Source organism: Acomys russatus, chromosome 2 (assembly GCF_903995435.1).
Source record: "Acomys russatus chromosome 2, mAcoRus1.1, whole genome shotgun sequence".
Lineage (NCBI taxonomy): Eukaryota > Metazoa > Chordata > Mammalia > Rodentia > Muridae > Acomys > Acomys russatus.
The window spans coordinates 42,558,251-42,577,287 of record NC_067138.1 but is presented as its reverse complement, the minus strand read 5'-3'; the positions used below and the strand labels follow the sequence as shown (position 1 = coordinate 42,577,287).

Sequence of the window (19,037 nt, the reverse complement as noted above, 5' to 3'; positions counted from 1 at the left end):
AGGTTTGCTTTAAAGGTACAATTTCTTTCATACATATACTTTGAGTTATGGGTAAATAAAGTTCAAAACATTTATCAAACTATGATTTATTTCAATTTTATCTTTTAAAACATTAGCAACCATATAATGTATTATGTTTGGAAAACACAGTTTCTATTTTATCCCACTTCATCATAATTTGAAATGAAGCTGTTGTTAAGCCATCATTTTTCTTCTTTCTCCCCTTAAATACCCAACAAGTATCAATCATAATATGTAGTGTTTTGTGATCTATTGTTCTTATTATTTTTCACACCCATATTTCTATAATTTAAATGGTCAGAATATTCTCCACAGTTGAGTAGAGAGTGTGATACGACTTTCTCACGTGTTCTGGTGCCTCACATTTGACCATGTCCCCTGGAGGGGGAGACCTGGTGGCACTCAGAGGAAGGACAGCAAGTAGCCAAGAAGAGACTTGATACCCTATGAGAATATACAGGGGGAGGTAATCCCCCTCAGGAACAGTCATAGGGGAGGGGAATAATGGGAAAATGGGGGGGGGGGGAGGAATGGGAGGATACAAGGGATGGGATAAACATTGAGATGTAACAAGAATAAATTAATAAAAAAAATGTTGATAATTGTCCCTCCTTTATGTGATCCTTTTCTCCATTAATTATTCTTATATTTTTGTAATAGTTATTTTTATAATATGGGTATTGCTTAATATTAATAATAGAACTAATAGCAGGCACTGCTGGTGGCTTCTGCATATAGGCATCCTAGAGATGACCCTAAGAGGGTTCCTTATGGTTTTTTTCCATTTTATCAGTTTCTTTCTTTTTTTAAATTTAAATATTTCAATTTTTATTTTATTTTTGAAAAGTATCTTTTTTATAGTTTATTAATTTATTCATATTACATCTCAATTGTTATCCCATCCCTTGTATCCTCCCATTCCTCCTTCCCTCCCATTTTCCCCTTACTCCCCTCCCTTATGACTGTGTCTGAGGGGGACTTCGTCCTCCTGTATGTGCTCATAGGGTATCGAGTCTCTTCTTGGTAGCCTGCTATCCTTCCTCTGAGTGCCACCAGGCCTCCCCATGCAGGGGACATGGTCAAATATGGGGCACCAGAGTTCACGTGAAAGTCAGACTCCAGTCTCCATCTTATCAGTTTCTTAAGCATGCTCCGCACAAGGCTTTTTTTTTTTTTTTTTTTTTTTTTTTTTTTTTTAATGTTGGTTCTGCAGATTGAGGTCAGATCCTTATTCTTATAAAGCAAGAACTTTAGCTACTAAGCTATCTCCCTAGCTTTTTTCTTTTCTCTTCTTGGACTATCTCTTCCTTTTCTGTTACACCTAGCCCTGGGATTCACAGTAATGCACCTTCATCTCAGCTTCCTTCTTCATCTCTTGCTATCACTCTCAAAAGAAACAAACTGTAATGTATCTACACTTACTGTCCACAATCTGGTTTTCTGGGTTCTATGCTGAATAATTGGCCAAACACATGTTCCCTTATAACTTCTTTCTCGCTAGTACTTTGAAGGAATAATGCTTACCAGTGTGGGAGCTGGCTTCGAGTGAGGGGGCGTTCTCTTCCTCTGTCAGTGTTCTCTTGTAGAAAGCAGTCCTTTCCCGCATTTTCTCCACTAGGTTGTGTAGCTGGGCATCAGCATATCCATTTATGATTGATGCATCAAGCACTTTGTTCTTGAAACTAAAGAAGGAAAATTTGGTAATAGGTCTCTGAGGAGATACATACAGCTTTCCCCATTATGTATTCAAGATTATTAATTTCTCATTTTTGAAATTTAATAACACAATGAGAACCCTAAAATAAAATGGAAACAGTTCTACTGTAATATAGATTGCCATTGAAAAATTAGGAAGTAAGTGCTTGCTTCAACAGCACATATGCTATTCTACAAACAGCAGAAGGTCATTCTTGACAAAATGGGACCTTTAGACCATGGTTCTATCATTAGACTCTGTCACTACAAGCAGTGTTGGCATGGCAGTTGGGATCTAAGGTGACATTATGACTTTACAACCCTGAGAATGATGGATATGTGGGCTTTGTTCCTAGAGTTAGTGTATAGTATATGGCATGGTTTACTTCAAGATGAGGAGATGGTACAGCAGGGTGATGTAAACATGTGAACCCTCTGAAAGCACAGTTTCTCTGGTTGGCAACAAAAGAGAAAGTCAGAGATTTGAAGTGTAGGGGAAGGTTACTGGATAAAAATTCTCCACCCCATGGTGGTCTTCGAAGAAGAAGAGGGTCACTGAGAAGAATTTTGGGAGGCCCCCTCCAGGATGACAGTGACTTCCCAATAGCTCATAAGGAAAAAGAATGTTAATCCCATAACTACAAGGATTTGAGTTTTGAAAATTACATGAATGGGTTTGGAAGTAGATTCTTCTCCAAAATCTCCTCACGAGGCCCTTGTTTTCCCTGGTTGATACCTTGATTTTAGTCTTGTAAGACCTTCTGCTGAGAGTCTAGCCAAGCCCTCAGGTTGCTGATCCAGGAATCCTGGATAGGTGATGCTTTAAGCCTCTGAGTGTGTGGTGATTTGTTGTACAGCAAGAGAAAACAAATCAATGAATATCTTTTAAGTGGCTTCTATTCTGAAAAAACACAGCCATATGGCTTCAGAATGTAAGTTGTAAGTAAGTGAGGATATCTTGTAAATGTCTGCTTATGTTTCCTCCTCCTCTGTTATGTGGCAATGGGTTGCACATTGCATTTGGGAAACATTAAGTCTACTTAAGAAAATCCTCCAGCAAGCCTGTACTCATGAATGTCTTCCCAGGGCACTGGATCTGCACCAATCTGTGTTGATTGGTAAACTGAGGTGGGGAGTGGAGTCGACAATGGATCTCTCAGCAGACTTTTCTTTGAGGGAACCAATTTTGATTCTTTGGGGCTGGAGAAAGATTCCCTGGGACTGGCAGAAAAAAGCACTCTCAGCCTAGAGAAAAACTCTTTGTGGCTGGAGAAAAAGGGGGAACACACACACACACACACACACACACACACACACACACACACACACACACACACGGTTGATGAAGCAGAGCTTCAACAACATTTTATCCCACAGAAGTACAAAAATTACAGTGTGGTTACATTTTTATTTTTCTTTAAGTGAATTAATATAATAAGTATACATTAACAACAAAACAAAACAAAACAAAACAAAGCAAAACCATGTTCTCTATACCCTTACATGATCAAGTGTTTTATGTATTATGGGTGAAAAACAAATTATTCTGAAGAATCTACACACATTTGTATCTAAGTAACTTGTTATAGATTAGCAAAATATTAGCAAGTAAGATAATTTTCACAGCCAGTTTCTCTCACTGGCAGGCTGCAATCTGCTGTTACAAAACAAGGATCAACCCAGTTAAGACATGGGGCTCAGAACTAAACAGAGAATCCTCAACACAGGGATATCGAATGGCTGGGACACACTTAAAGAAATGTTCAATGTCCTTAGTCGTCAGAGAAATGCAAATCAAAACAACTCTGAGATTCCATCTTACACCCATCAGAATGGCTAAGATGAAAAACTCAAGTGACACCACTTGCTGGAGAGGATGTGGAGAAAGAGCAACACTCCTTCATTGCTGGTGGGAGTGCAAACTTGTGCAACCACTTTGAAAATCAATCTGGTGCTTTCTCAGAAAAATGGGAATAGGGCTACCTCAAGACCCAGCTATTCCACTCATTGGAATATACCCAGAAGATGCTCTACCACACAATAAGGACATATGTTCTACCATGCTCATAACTGCCTTATTTGTAATAGCCAGAAACTGGAAATGACCTAAATGTCCCTCAGTTGAAGAGTGGATAATGAAACTGTGGTACATTTACACTATGGAATACTACTCAGCTATTAAAACCAAGGAAAATTGAAATTTGCAGGCAAATGGATGGAACTAGAAATGGTCATCCTGAGTGAGTTAACCCAGACCCAGAAAAATACACATGGCATATACTCACTTATAATTGGACACTAGCCCAATAGAGATGTCTTCTGAAAGTCTTCACTTAGCAGGAGATTGGGCTAGATACTGGGACTTCCTATTGGGACTTCAGGTGAGAAAGGTAAGGAAGAATGGGGAAATAGAAGGATCCAGATGGTTCTAGAAACCTACAAGAAGATCATTAAGGCTGGAAGATCTGGATCCAGGAAGATCTGCACAAACTACTCTATCGACCAAGTACAATGCATGCAGTAAACCTAGAACTCCTATCCAGATCTAGCCAATGGACAGCACATTCTCCACAGTTGTGTGGAGAGCATGGACTGACTCTGACATGAACTCTGGTGTCCCCTATCTAACCACTTCCCCTTGTTGGGGAGACCTGGTAGCACTCTGAGGAAGAGTAATCAGACTGTGATCATATGGTGGAGGAGGAGGTCCCCTTCTGTCACAGGCCTAGGGGAGGGGAATAGGATGAAAGAGGGAGGGAAGGAGGAAAGGGAGGATACAAGTGAAGGGCTAAAAACTGAATTGTATTCTGAGTAAATTATTTAAAGAAAAAACCCCAAAGCCCCAAAACAAAACAATGATCTTATCTTAAAAAAATCTTATAAAAAAATCTTAAAAGAGCCACAAATCTAAAAATTTATATAAAAACAATCAGTCATTTCTACTTTAAATCTTTAGAGTTCACACCCATTCACTAACAGTTTTTTTTTTATTGAATCATATCAGGAAGTCAAGGGCAAAAATGGGTATGAAAAATCACCAGCCCAGCTTTAGCAAGATAGGAATATCAGCTAGTACTAGTTGGGCTGCAATTGCTCTTGTTTCTTGTCCTCAAAAAAAAAAAAAAAAAAACAAAACAAAACAAAACAAAACAAAACAAAAAAAACCTTGGCTCAGCTATTAAGAGTGTGCTTTTCTAAACTTTAAATAGTTCCCAAACATTATTTACATCAAAGCCACTAGCAAAAACATCTTAACCAAACTTTGCTGACAATTATTACGTGTCTAATTTCCTTTTAAGGCTGGTGGTCACTACTAACAATCTACATCTCTAAGTTCTTTCTGAAGGTGGTGGTTGAATCATTCATCTATTCCAGCAGCAATACATGGAAAAGATCAGTCATGATTATTGTAAGTGCTAATGGCTCTGACTATTGAGGGGCTGGAAGCCCCCTTAGAGTTTCATACAATTCATAGTTTAGGAGGGAGATGACTTTAAGGACAACAAGCAGAAAGATGCTCCTCGGCAGGGAGATCAGGGAGGATTAAGCAGGGTACTTAGTCCTCAGGGCTTTGTTGATCTGAGGCACACCCATCATGGTTGTGCTAACTGGTGGGCTACACTCCACGAGTTCTAAAGCCATTTGTTGTTCCTCTAGCACAGACCTAGACAGATCTGGGCCTGGGGGATAGCTGAACGGGTCAGCTTACCAGCTCTCTCATACCCATACCACCATGTGGAGCTGCCCTGGCTGGCAAGAATAAGGCCACACTTGCTGGTGGTGCCACACTCTATGAGCATATAGGGCTATTTTCATTCAACTGCCACAGAAGCATTAAGACTTAAACCATAGTATAGATGGTTGTCTGTAATGGGTACATACAACAACAACAACAACAACAACAACATCAACAATAACATCAATTGAGGTTTGATTTTGGTATTTGTATTCAGTTCAAAGTGTCCACAGGATCTTGAATAATAAGATAATGCCGTGGTTACCCAGGAGGCATTAAATACAGTTCTGAAGGCAAGAACTTGGTCATCTGTTCAAGGGACATTTGAGGCAACTTATCATAGACTATACAATCTCAAGGTCAAGGGCATCATCTTTTCTTTATACCCTAGCAGAATGAGGACAAGAAAGATTTTTTAATGATTACTTATTCAATAAACCTGCTACCTTTTGTTAGACATTATTTGATTTACTTCAATGCTTTAAAAATCTATCAAAAGCAAAGTTGAATGTTGTTGGGCCATTAATTATAAAGTCAGGTACTTAAATTGTCAAAATGTCTAATTCAAGTCGTGAGATCTGAGAGGAATATTTATCTTTTCCATTTGACTGTGGGATTACTACAAAATTATAATTTAACCCTTCTTCATCAACTTCTTCATTATAATTCCTCACTGCTTTAATTCAATCAGACGTATAATCACAACTTAAATTGAACAAATGACATTTGTTTCAGGGTTTATAGATGCCTTTGCCTTCTGGGTGCATGGGTAGGATACAGGTCCTAAGTATTGGCACATGGGATGTAGCTGACTGTGAAAATGAGGTAAGAAGTAAAAACTTATCATTTTCATGTGGGTCCTGATGCACCACATTTAGAATGGGCTGGGGAGACGGCTCAGATATTAAGAGTGCTTGCTGCTTTCCAGAGAACCAGAATTGAATGGTCCACAACTATCTGTTGCTCCAACTTCAGAGAATTTGACAAAGTCTTCTAGCCTCTGAGTGCCTGATGGCATGTGTACATATTCACACATACAAATATCTAGTCATAAATAAAATGTAATCTTAAAAGAGTTTTCTAGTTTAAGGTTGTTGCTGTGACTTAACTCAAAAGGATGATTAAAAGTGTATTTTTCAGATTTTATTTTTGTTTCATTTATTTAATTTAATTTTAACATGTAAAATTGTACATATTGATGGGGTACACTGATGATTCAATGTATGTATATAGTTTGTAATGATTAAAATGAGAACTTTTTCACTGGTATAAGTTCTTTAAATGCTTCTAATTTCTGTTTGGAATTTTTAAACTTCTAGTTATTGATAACAATCTTAATAAATTGCTGTAAAATGTAGTTGTCCTACTGTGTATAAATCATTTGGACGTTTTTTCCCTCTTATATAACTATTTATGTCTGGGGATCTGTTGTCCAATTTTTCTGTATCCATGTGTCCCTTTTCCAGTGATCACTTTCTGTCTTCTTCTGTAAGATTAATTCTTTGAATCTTCACATAAATGCAAGAATATGTGGCATTGATCCTTACGTAGTTTGCTTATTTTATTAAACATTGTAATTTTCTGCTCATTATATTGTCACAAATGAAAGTATTTAGGGCAGCTCACGAGCCTGTGAGAACACCCCCCCCCCCACACACACACAGAGAGAGAGAGAGAGAGAGAGAGAGAGAGAGAGAGAGAGAGAGAGAGAGAGAGAGAGAGAGAGAGAGAGACTTACAATGGGTTCAACCTCTGTGCTCCAAGAAGACAAAGCTTTTCATCATTTGCAGTTTGCAACTTCTACATCCAGAAGTGTGAAAGTCAAGTTCTGTTATCTTAAGCATCTCCTTCATTGTTCATTTGTTACTGAGTTATTTGGAAACTGAGTTAGCTGCAGGGACCACTGTGACTCCACATACGCATCTAGGATATACTCAGTGTATGTTAAAGTAGAGGTATGGATTTATAATGGGGATTTCTTTAAATACATTCAATATACATGGCAGCTGAGAATTTGAGTTAGAGTATCAGAAGGGAGGACAGAGCCAGAGATGTTGATGTGGGAGCCACTGGTCTAGAAGAGATGGTGGAAATTATTTTGTGGGTAAAATTGCTGGTAAAGAGCCTAACATGGAACAAGAAAAGATTGGGATTCATCACCTTGGAATTTGTTGACATTTAAAGAATAGCATTAAAATAAGGAACTTAGAAACAGCAAGTAGAAAGGGAGGTCTAAGAGAAAGAAATGTCACCAAAACCGGGGACAGCAAGAGGGTGAAGAAGGTCGAGGGTATCCTAGACTGCACAAAAATCAGAGAAAGGAGGACATTAATTTCTATCAAGGATGCTCTTACTGGTGATAGTTAAGAAAATCAGTAAGAAAACTTGTAAGGCCACCACATTTTGTCATTTTTTCTCCCCACTCCCAAGCATTTTGTTAAAAAAAAATTCACACAGAACATGCCTTTGTTCTTTAAATAATACTTTGGGTTTGATCCGTTATATCTCAAGCTTGTTTAGCAGTATTATTTATTTTCTACAATGAAATCTTGGCTAAACTTTGACTTTTGCAAACTTTACATTGGTAAATTCCTTTAAACTAAATTCCTTATGAAAAAGTTTTGAAAAAATTTCAAAAATGCTTGGTGGTTAAACTCCCTTTAGATCTGCAATTTCTATGTTGTTGATTTACATATAGGAATTAGGCAAACAGAATTATATTCTAATTTGGAACCTTTTTGGGAGAGAGAGCAACAGATCTTTTTTCGTGTGCCCTATTTGAGTATTAAAGGTAAATTAAGATAGAATTACTTAAAAGCTATTTTTAATTAAAAAACAAACAAACAAACACTTGCATTGAAAGGTAAGGTTATGCTTCTGAATGAAAGTAGTTAGAACTCTGATTTTTTTCTGGCTGTCTACCATAAAACCTTCAATTGTTGTGATTTTAGCAAATTTTGTGATTATAAATATAGCAGCGAATCCCTTCACACATTTACCCCTAAGTGCTATGAAGATTCTGGGTTCTTGATCACATTTCATATACACATATGGTATTGTTTGTACACATTAGTTTATGCATATGGGAACATACATATGCATATTGTGACATATAATTTCCTGGCCTAAGTGATTCTTGATCTATTTGTAACACAACACCACGCTTTCATGTCCTCAAAGCTTGTCTCCTGTCTCCTCACTAATAGTTCCCTCTCTAGAGCATTCCTTCTATTACTCTGTAAATGCTGGGCTGTATGTCCAGATGGGATTTTTGTTTGTGAATAACTTGGTAGTGGCCTGTGAATGTGACTAACTCTATTAAAAGTTAAATAACTCTTTCAAAGTAACAAAACAATTAAAAACATTGCCACATAGACTGTTAATATTGCTATATTACATCTCAATATTTTCAAAATTTAAGACACCAGCATGGAACAGATAAGTGACTCTTCATTTTAAAATTTACCTTAAAATACACTTATTTTGCACTCTTCCTTACACTCTTCCAGGATAGGGTAAACAAGTCCTCAATAGTTCCTGCTTCACAAATATATCTCTCCAATGTATTGGGCCAGAAGACTAAAGATGATGCTCCAATGTTATAGAGAGTTTTGGGTGACTGTTCATGTAGCAAACTGTTTCTGTCATCTTCTCATCTGGAAAGCTACTAACCTGCACTCCCTGTATACTCAGGTAATTAATTTTATTCCTTCTCAAGTCTCTGACGGGGTTGAAGTCCAGATAGTTTAGTTTTTACAATTGAGCTTAGTTGTTTAGGGGTTAAGATGTTTTTAGGTCTAGACAGATGTTTTAAGTTGATATTGATGCAATATGTTAGATGTTGATTTACATTCAGAGTTTTAGAGTCACCAAGATAGGAAAGATATTTTCTTCAAGGCTACCAAATGCAAACAGTCAAAACACTAATAATGTAACATTTATATAATTCCTGATTGTGTCGTGGTTCTTCTTGCTATAGGTACTTTATTGTATATATGTATAATAATATAAATGTATATGTAACAAATAAAAATATTTAATAAAAATACACTTATTTATTTATTATTGTGGAGAAATTTATACACCAATTTTCATCAATAACCTTTCCCATTTTCTTCCTTTCAATTGTGGCTGACAATGATTCCCAACTCCAGTTCCAGTGGATCCAATGTCCTCTTTTGTCCTCCATAGATACCAGGCACACACATGGTGCACATTGATACACACAGGCAAAACACTTATACATACACAATAAAGTAAAACAATTAAATAATAAAACCCTCTGAGTCTACTTACTACTGCCCACATGTACACAGGTGAAGAACCACCCATCTTGTGGAACATGGGTAACTTACTAGGGGCTGCCTAGGGTGACTAAAGTATTTTTTCTGGCCTTAGAGAGCCAAAGAATGCATTCACAAATGTTTCTGAAAAGTGTTGTCTTGGAGATGTTCTGAAGTGCCTTGTAAATGTGCCTTTCTTGTACATTTACCAAACAGATTAATTATATACTTTATTTGGTTCACGAAGTATTACATTCTATAATTACTTTGTTATTTCTTCAGTTAATATTGTTCAGTTTATACACTCCTACACTTGTCTTTTCTTGTATACTTGTTAGAAAAATCTTGACCTGTTCTTTATTTAAAATGGCTTTAATGACATGGGAATAAAGATGCTATGATGAAACCCTTCACTTTGTATGATAACATGAAAATGAATTTTAAAACTTATTCTACTAGAATATGTTATGGCCTGAAATTTGTGCCAACAAAATTCACATGTTGAAGACCCTACCCATAATGTGACTATATGTGGATATAGGGACTTTAGAGCTTAAGTAAAGTCCTAAATTAGATACAGGCCCCAAGTGTGTCAGAATTGGCAATCTTACATAAAGAAGGGAGATAGCAGAATGCATTTTATTTATGCACACATGAGAGTGCATATTCTTTCTGCACATACAGAGAAGGAACAACATCTTAAGCCACAGCAAGAAGGTGACCTCCCCAAGCCAGACAACAGTCCTCGCCAAACCGATAGCATGCTTTCAGACTTCTTGCTATCTGCACTATTAAGAAAATAGATTTTTGTTGTTTACACCATCCAATCTGTGCCATAAATCTCAGAAGACTAAAATGAAAAAGAAAATTCCTAAAATCCCCAGGAGGAGAAAAGGGTGACTTCTTTCATTGACACTGGGTGTTATGGTTTTGATCTTAAATGCCCTTCAAAGGCCTATTGTCAAAGACTTGGTCTCTGGCCCATGGCACTACGGGGAAGTGGTGAAAATGTCAGGCAGAGAAGTTTGATAGAAGGAAGTTAGGCCACTGGAGGTATGCACCAGAAGGGACTTTTGAGACTTACCTCCTTCCTGATCTCTTTGCTTGCTTACTACCATGAATCGAGCACCTTCTCTGTATGCTGCTCAGAGGCTCTAAAGCAATAACTGACCAATCATAAGCTAAACTTCATAAACCATGAGCAGAATACATCTTCTCTCCCCTTTAGTTGATTTTTTTCGGGTGTTTTACTACAGCAACAAAAAACTAATGCACTAGGAAAATAATTTAAAGGGTAATGAGCTGTAAAAGGAGGAGGCAGCAGATGGAAGAAGACATGGGCTGTGTTGCTGGTGCAGAAGAGCACTGGTAGACGCTGACCTTCATCAAGTCTTCTTAGGCTGAGGATCCACTCACTCATCTACTATCCAAGCAAACAGTTCCCTGACAACCAGTCCCTTTCCAGAAGCCCTTACTACACAGAAGAAGAGCTACCCAGAGATTAGGGGAAGCTCCAGTTCTTGCTGTTAAGGCACAGCAATCTCTAACATGCCTAAATCATGGTAGAGAGATGTCTTGAATTCTGACCCAAGTCCCCCTATTAAGAATGAATTGGAGTGAGGCAGAGAGGAGTTTTTTAGAAAAGGGGTCTCATGAGGAGTTTAAAATAACTCCAACTCCTAAAGCGAATGTGGAGTGCCTTGAAGCCTTTTTGTCAGTGCCTTGGCAGCAGTATGTGTAACAGAGGTCTGGGAGATGGAGGCAAGAGTTGGTTGAGCTGAGACTGGCTTCATTCACAGGATTTCCAGTGGAGATATATGAAGAGCTTCTGGCAAGGAGGGGACCCATTCAGAGCAACTGAATAATCTAAATGCAAATGAAGGCAATTTGTAGCAAGAAGGAAATCAAGACAGTGTGAGTCAATGAAGTAAAATCGCATGTGAGCCTCAGAGACACCAGAAATAGCACAGAAAGAAATCAGGCCAATGACAAGAGAAGTGAGGGTGCTGATAGTCAGCCATGCAGACGAGGTCATGATTCTGCATAATGGGGCATAGGAGTACAGAACTGAATGTGACACTGGTAGTTGTTGTCACCTTTTGGGACCCTGGAGAATCAGGCTGTCCTTCAGTTCCTGGTGAATAGGAGTTAAAGGGTTCTGGTTTTATGACAGGTTCTTCTTTAAAATTGAGTGGATAGCAGATAGTTTTCAGTGGTAGACTTCAGTGACTGGAAAATATATTCAGTTTCTTTTCTCTGAAAGGATGAGTATGAGAAAAAATTTATAGTCCAGATAGACAGTTGATGACACTTGATAAAGAATATAGAATGAGTATCCAATATGATATTGATGTAAAGGTGAGAGCAGTGCATATATTAAAAAGAGAAAGCCGTTCATAGTTGCATCTTTCCCTTGTTTTAAACAGAGTTGAAAGGAGAAAGTGAGTCAGTCTGAAGTGTAAGGCCCAAACTGCAAATACTGATGAGGGTGGCCAGGCATGTCAAAACTTAAATCACTCTTTACTTTCAACTGATGAAAGGATGAAGTGTCTAACTTCTGTTGTAAGGAGGTTGGTAATGAGCAAGACGGAATTACAGGAGTTTCTTGCAAGTGCCGAAGCTCAACACAGAGCTCTACTGGAAGTCTGTCTCTCTGTATCAAAACTTTGCCAAAGATGCGAGCAGCTGCAAGAACTTTTCTTCTTTTTTTAGCAGTCATGTTTGCATGAAGACATCTGTGCTGACTAGGTCACTGCCACGCTCCTGATTGCTGTCAGTTATCTGCTGTTAAGGACAGACTCGCAGGATACTCATGTCACCATTAAAAAACCACCAGCTGACTTATTAAAATTTTTTTTATAAAGGTGCAAAATCAATTGAAAGAAGTAAAGATAGCATGTTTGACATATGGTGCTGAAGTAATTGGATATTCAGAGGCAAAAGAATGAATTTCAACCTCAACCCCACATTTTATATAAAAATTAACTCAAAACAGATCATGGACTTCAAAGTGGAAGGCATAAAACTGTAAAAGTTTTAGAAAAACCTGGACTCAGGGCTACCAGATAGTTCCTAAATTTGAACCAACAACTCAGTCCATGAAAGGAAAAGCTGATAAGTTGTAATCAGTTCAAAACCAGAAACTTTGTCTTTGTAAAACACAGTGTGAAGAGAATAAAAAGGCAAGCTATACAGTGTAATATTTACAGACCATATATCTTACAATGGGCTAGCATCTAGAATGCATGAAGCTCATTCCAGGTCAACCATAAGAAAGTAAAGCAATCTTATTATCAAATAGGCAAAATATTTTGCATTTCACAAAAGAGGACACATAAATGAAAAAGTTATGCAGGAAAGGGTGCCCAGCATCTTTAGCCATTAGGAAATGCAAATTCAAAATACACTGGGAATATCACCATCAATTAGATATTCATAGACAAAGGCATTGCTCAGGCTGGCTAAAATCAAAATGGTGACCAAACTAAAATGCTAGCTAGCCTGTAATTTAAGTCTGTTGTCTGCTGCTGAGGAGAATCTGTCAGGAGACCCATGTCACTATTAAAAGCCACGAACTGAGTTTTTGAAAAAAATTAAATAAGGAAATATAATGTCCATTCTAGCTCATGCATGGCTGGTCAAAATACAAAATGGTACAGCAAATCTAGAAAAGAGCTTGGCAGTTTTGCACAGTAGTAAAATGCATTTGTCATGTGATCATGTAACTGAATATTTGGACAATTTTCAGAAAAAGAAAAACTTATATTCACATAGTATTTGTAATAATGTTAAACTGAGAGTAATGAAGGTGTTCTTCCCTTGGCAAATGCTTAAACAAATTTGTACATTCATGCTAGAGAATACTTTTTAGCCAAAAAACAAAACAAAAACAAAAAACAAAACCAAATCCAAAACAAAAACAAGCATACAAACAGGAAGAAATGAAAAATCTAGGACCAGCCAGATATCTCAGTGGGTAAATATGTTTGGTGCCAAGGATAATTTCAGTTACATCTCTGGATCCACATGGTGGAAGGAGAGAACCACCACCTTTAAGTTCTTCTCTATCCTTCACTCATATACTAGAAACTTATATACTCCCCTGTAACACAAACACACACACACACACACACACACACACACACACACACACTAATTAACTAAGTAAGTAAGTAAATAAATGAATAAAATACATGTAGCAACAATTAAAACGTTTGAAAAAAATAGTCTAGCTGCTCAGGACTATTGGTTTCTTCTCTCCTTTGGAAGCCTTAATGGGGCCTCTGTTCATGAAAGCTAGTCATCAAAAAGGAGGCTTTCAGGTTGGGCCCAGGTCTGCTCCTCTGGGTCCTCTGTCTGCACCAATAGAGACTCACCTTACACCTCTGGAGGAGTAACAAATGGTAGTAGCAATAGCATGTAGTGTTTGAGAGTCTCTTGGACAAACCTACCTAACAACTCAAAAGAGAGATTCTCATGCCTGGTGTGGAGGCTTTTGTTAGACAGTGTATGGAAGAGAGCATTGCCAGCCCAGATGAGAAACTGTCACTTCAATTATATATGTATATGGCTGTCTACATATATAGACTGATATGCATTATAGATAGTTTTGATAGTTAAAAGTATGATTCTTTATGACACTTATAAATCAGTACAAATAAAACCAAGGAAATTGGAATAAGATTGTTAAATTATTAATGTCAATATTTAGGCTGTGCTGTATGGAACTACAGTTTTGCCATATGCTCTTATTAGGAAAACTGAGTAAAAGGTACATAGGCTTTCCTAGATAACTCTCCTAGATTAAATGCCCAGTTAACAGGATAAGCATTAACCTAATGCCAAACTGCCTTTGTTATCTCTAGCATGCTTGATGGAAACATGCAATTTTGTAACTTTATGACATAGAGTCATTTCTTTTTTTTATTAATTTATTCATATTACAACTCAATGGTTATCCTATCCCTTGTATCCTCCCATTTCTCCCTCCCTCCCATTTTCCCCTTACTCCCCTCCCTTATGACTGTGACTGAAGGGGACTTCCTCCCCCTGTATATGCTCATAGGGTATCAAGTCTCTTCTTGGTAGCCTGCTATCCTTCCTCTGAGTGCCACCAGGTCTCCCTATACTACTCAGGTATTAAAAACAAGGAATTCCTGAAATTTGTGGACAAATGGATTGAGCTAGCAATGATCATAATGAGTGAGTTAACCCTGAAGCAGAAAGAGTCAAATAGTATATACTCACTTATATCTGCATACTAGCCCAAGGGGCATGTCCCATGAAAGCCTTCACTTACCAGGAAAGTGGGACAGAGGGGAGGACATCCTATTGGGACTCTGGATGAGAGAAGCATGGGAGAATGGCAAAGTAGAAGGATCCAGAGGGTCCTAGAAACTTACAAGAAGAACATTATGATAGGCAGATCTGGGCCCAGGGGTCCCGCTCAAACTATGGCACCAGCCAAGGACAATACAGGCGGTAAACTTTAAGCCCCTACCCAGATCTAGCCAATGGACAGGACATTCTCCACAGTGGAGTGGAGAGTGTGATATGACTTTCTCACGTACTCTGGTGCCTCACATTTGAGTCATCTATAGCACAAGTAAACTTCTTCTCTTTAATAACTTAAATAGAATCTTAATTTTAAAAAGCTTCTCAAATGATTTTTATATGCAAGAGCATTTGAAAAAAACTGTTCGATAAGACTAATTAATGCCAGTTTAAGAAAAATGGAATTAATATATTTTTCAGAAAGAAATGCACCACATATTCTTTATCATAAGTGGAATCTAGCTAGTAATACATGCATATATGTAAGCAACTGTGCACATGAGCACAGCATAACGTGAAGACAAAGGAACAATAAGGCTAATATTAGGGAATAAAGGAGGAGTGAATGCAGGTAATGGACACAAGCTATGAAGGAATACGTGAAGCTAACTGTTTTTTTAATTCTGTCATAGATTTTTGTTCTCATTATTGCATGGGGGAATAAAATATATTCAATAATAAAAGTGTAAATTTTAATGTGAAGCTTCACAGCTTTCTTTCCAAATGGCAATTCTAACTGTGTGTATATTAAATGGTATAGATATTGGGTCTGATTAACATTGAAGTGGGATGTTTTTACTTATTTCTAATTTTTGTAATGACATAGTTTATAATAATATAAATAATAAAGAATAGAAAATCAGTTTAGACCCTAATCAGGAACCCCATGTTTCTTCAAGTTGAAGAACTTAATCTTTTCTTTTCTTAAAAAAAAAAAATTAATTTATTATAATTTATTCAGATTTTTATTCCCTCACTTGTATCATCCCATTCTCACCCTCTCTCCCTCTTCTGCCCTATTCCCCCCTTCCCTAGACAGAAGGGACATCCTCCCCCAGCATATGACCACAGTCTACCAGGTCTCATCCAGATAGCCTGCTTCCCCTTCCTCTGTGTGCCTCTGGCCCTCCCACTAAGGGGAAGTGATCAAATTAGGGTTACCAGAGTTCATGTCAGAGGCAGTCTCTGCGCTCTCCACAACTGTGGAGAATGAGCTGTCCATTGGCTAGATCTTAACAGGGGTCTAGGTTTACTGCATGCACTGCCCATGATTGGTGCAACAGTTTGTGCAGGCCAACCTGGGTTCAGGTCCACTGGCTTTGATGGTCTCCTTGTGGGGCTCCTGAACCCTTTGAGTCTTCCATCCCCTAATTCTTCCATACCACTCTCACCCAGAGTCCATGAGATTCCAAGTATCTGTCCCAATTCCCCACTGGGTAGAATATCTCAGAGGATATCTATTTTAGGCTAATATCCATATATAAGTGAGTATATACCATGCAATGTCTTTCTGGGTTTGGGTTAGCTCACTCAGGTTGATCATTTCTAGTTCCATCCATTTCCCTCAAATTTCAAGATTTCCATGTTTTTAATAGTCGAGTAGTATTCTATTGTGTTAATGTACCACAGTTTCTTTATCTATTCTTTGGTTGAGAGACATCTAGGTTGTTTCCAGATTCTGGCTATTATGAATAAAGCATCTATGAACTTAGTGGAGAAAATGTCCTTGTATGGTGGAGCATCTTTCTGGTATAGCTGAGTATTGAGGAATCACTATTCCCAATTTTCTGAGAAAGTGCCAGATTGATTTCCAAAGTGGTTGTACAAATTTGCACTCTCACCAGAAATGGAAGAGTGTTCCCCTTTCTCCACATCCTCCCCAGCATGTGTTGTCACTTGAGTTTTTGATCTTAGCCATTCCAACAGGGGTAATATGCATATCCCTGAAGACTAAGGACCTCGAGCTTTCTTTAAGTGTTTCTCCTTTGGAAGTCTCTGTTTAGCTCTGTACTCTATTTTTTAGTTGGGTTATTTAGTTTGGTGGTGTTTAATTTCTTGAATCTTTATATATTTTGAATATTAGCCATTTGTCAGATGAGGGTTGGTGAAAATCTTTTCCCAGTCCGTAGGCTGTTGTTTTGTTCTACTGATAGTGTCCTTTGCCTTACAGAAGCTTTTCATTTTCATGAGGTCTCATTTATTAATTGTTGATCTTAGCATCTGAGCTATTGCTATTCTGTTCAGGAAGTTGTCTCCTGTGCCAGTGAATTCAAGGCTCTTCCCCACTTTTTCTTCTAACAGATTTATTGTGTCTGATTTTATGTTGAGGTCTTCAATCCACCCTGACTTTAGTTTTGTGCAGGGTGATGCATAAGTGTCTATTTGCTTTTTCTACATTTGGACATCTAGTTAGACCTGCACCATTTGTTGAAGATGCTGTCTTTTTTCTATTGTATGGATTTGGCTTCTTTGTCAAAAATCAAGTGTCCATTGGTATGTTGGTTTATTTCTGGGTCCTCGATTCAATTCCATTGGCCAGCCATCCTATTTCTATGCCAGTACCATGCTGTTTTTATTACTGTTGCTTTATAGTACAGCTTGAGATATGGGACGGAGATTCATGCAACTTTTTTTGTGTGTGTGTGCAGGATTTTTTTTTTTATTCTGGGTTTTTTTTTTTGTCTTTTTCATATTAAGTTGAGAATTGATCTTTCAAGGTTGGTAAAGAATTGTGTAGGCATTTTGATGGGAAATACATTGAATCTGTAAATTGTTTTTGGTAAGATGGCCATTTTTACTATATTGAGTCTCCAGGTCCACGAGCATGAGAGATCTTTCTATCTTCTGAAATCTTCAAATTCTTTCCTCAGAAAATTGAAGTTTTTTTCATACAAGTCTTTTATTTTCTTGGTTAGAGTTACACCAACATTCTTTATATTATTTGTGGTTATTGTGAAAGGTGTAGTTTCCCTAACTTCTTTCTCAGCTTGTTTGTCATTTGTATACAGGAGGGCATTTTTTTGAATTAATCTTGTATCCAGCAAATTTGCTGAAGGTGTGTATCAAGTTCTCTGGTGGAATTTGGGGGGTCAATTTTGTATACTATCATACCTGTAATAGCAATATTTGACTTCTCCTTTTCTGATGTGGATCTCCTTGATCTTCTTTTGTTGCCTTAGTGCTCTAGCTAGAACTTCAAGAATTATATTGCAGAGATATGGAGAGAGTGAACAGCCTTGTCTACTCCTTGATTTTAGTTGAATTTCTTTGATTTTCTCTTCATTTAGTTTGATGTTGGTTATCTGCTTGCTGTATTTCACCTTTATTATGTTTAGGTATGTGCCTTGTATCCCTTATCTCTCCAAGACTTTGAACACGAACAGATGTTGGATTTTTGTCAAATGCTTTTTCAGCATGTAAGGTGATGATTATGTGTTTTTTCATTCAGTTTGTTTATATGATGGATTACATTGATGGATTTCTGTATATTGAACCATCCCTTCATGCCTGGGATGAAACCTACTTGGTCATGATGAATGATACTTTTGATGTGCTCTTGGATTCAGTTTGTGAGTATTGAATATTTTTGTGTCAATGTTCATAAGAGATATTGCTCTGAAATTCTCTTTCTTTGTTAGGACTTTGTACAGTTAAGTATCAAAGTGACTGTGGCCTCATAGAACAAGTTTGGCAATGTTCCTTCTCATTGTATTTTGTGGAGTAATTTGAAGAATATTCGTACTAGCTCTTCTTTGGCAGTTTGGTTGAATTCTATGCTGAAATCTTCTGCTCTGGGCTGTTTTTGGTTGGGAGACTTTTGATAACTCTTCGTATTTCCACAGGAGAAATAGGACTATTTAACTTGTTTACCTTATCTTTATTCAACTTTGGCAAGTGGAATCTATGAAGAAAATTGTCCATTTCATTTAGACTTTCAAATGTTGTGGCATATAGGCTTTTGAAGTAAA

General features: G+C 37.5%; 1 protein-coding gene across 1 annotated transcript in view; it reads right to left on the bottom strand.

Annotated features, from left to right (window-relative positions):
• The window catches only part of Cngb3 (cyclic nucleotide gated channel subunit beta 3), a 178,595-nt gene that overhangs the window by 99,075 nt on the left and 60,483 nt on the right, over positions 1-19,037 (bottom strand). The window contains exon 4 of the mRNA XM_051155926.1: positions 1,546-1,703. Coding sequence (XP_051011883.1) covers positions 1,546-1,703 — 158 coding nt within the window. The remainder of the gene's footprint in view (positions 1-1,545; positions 1,704-19,037) is intronic.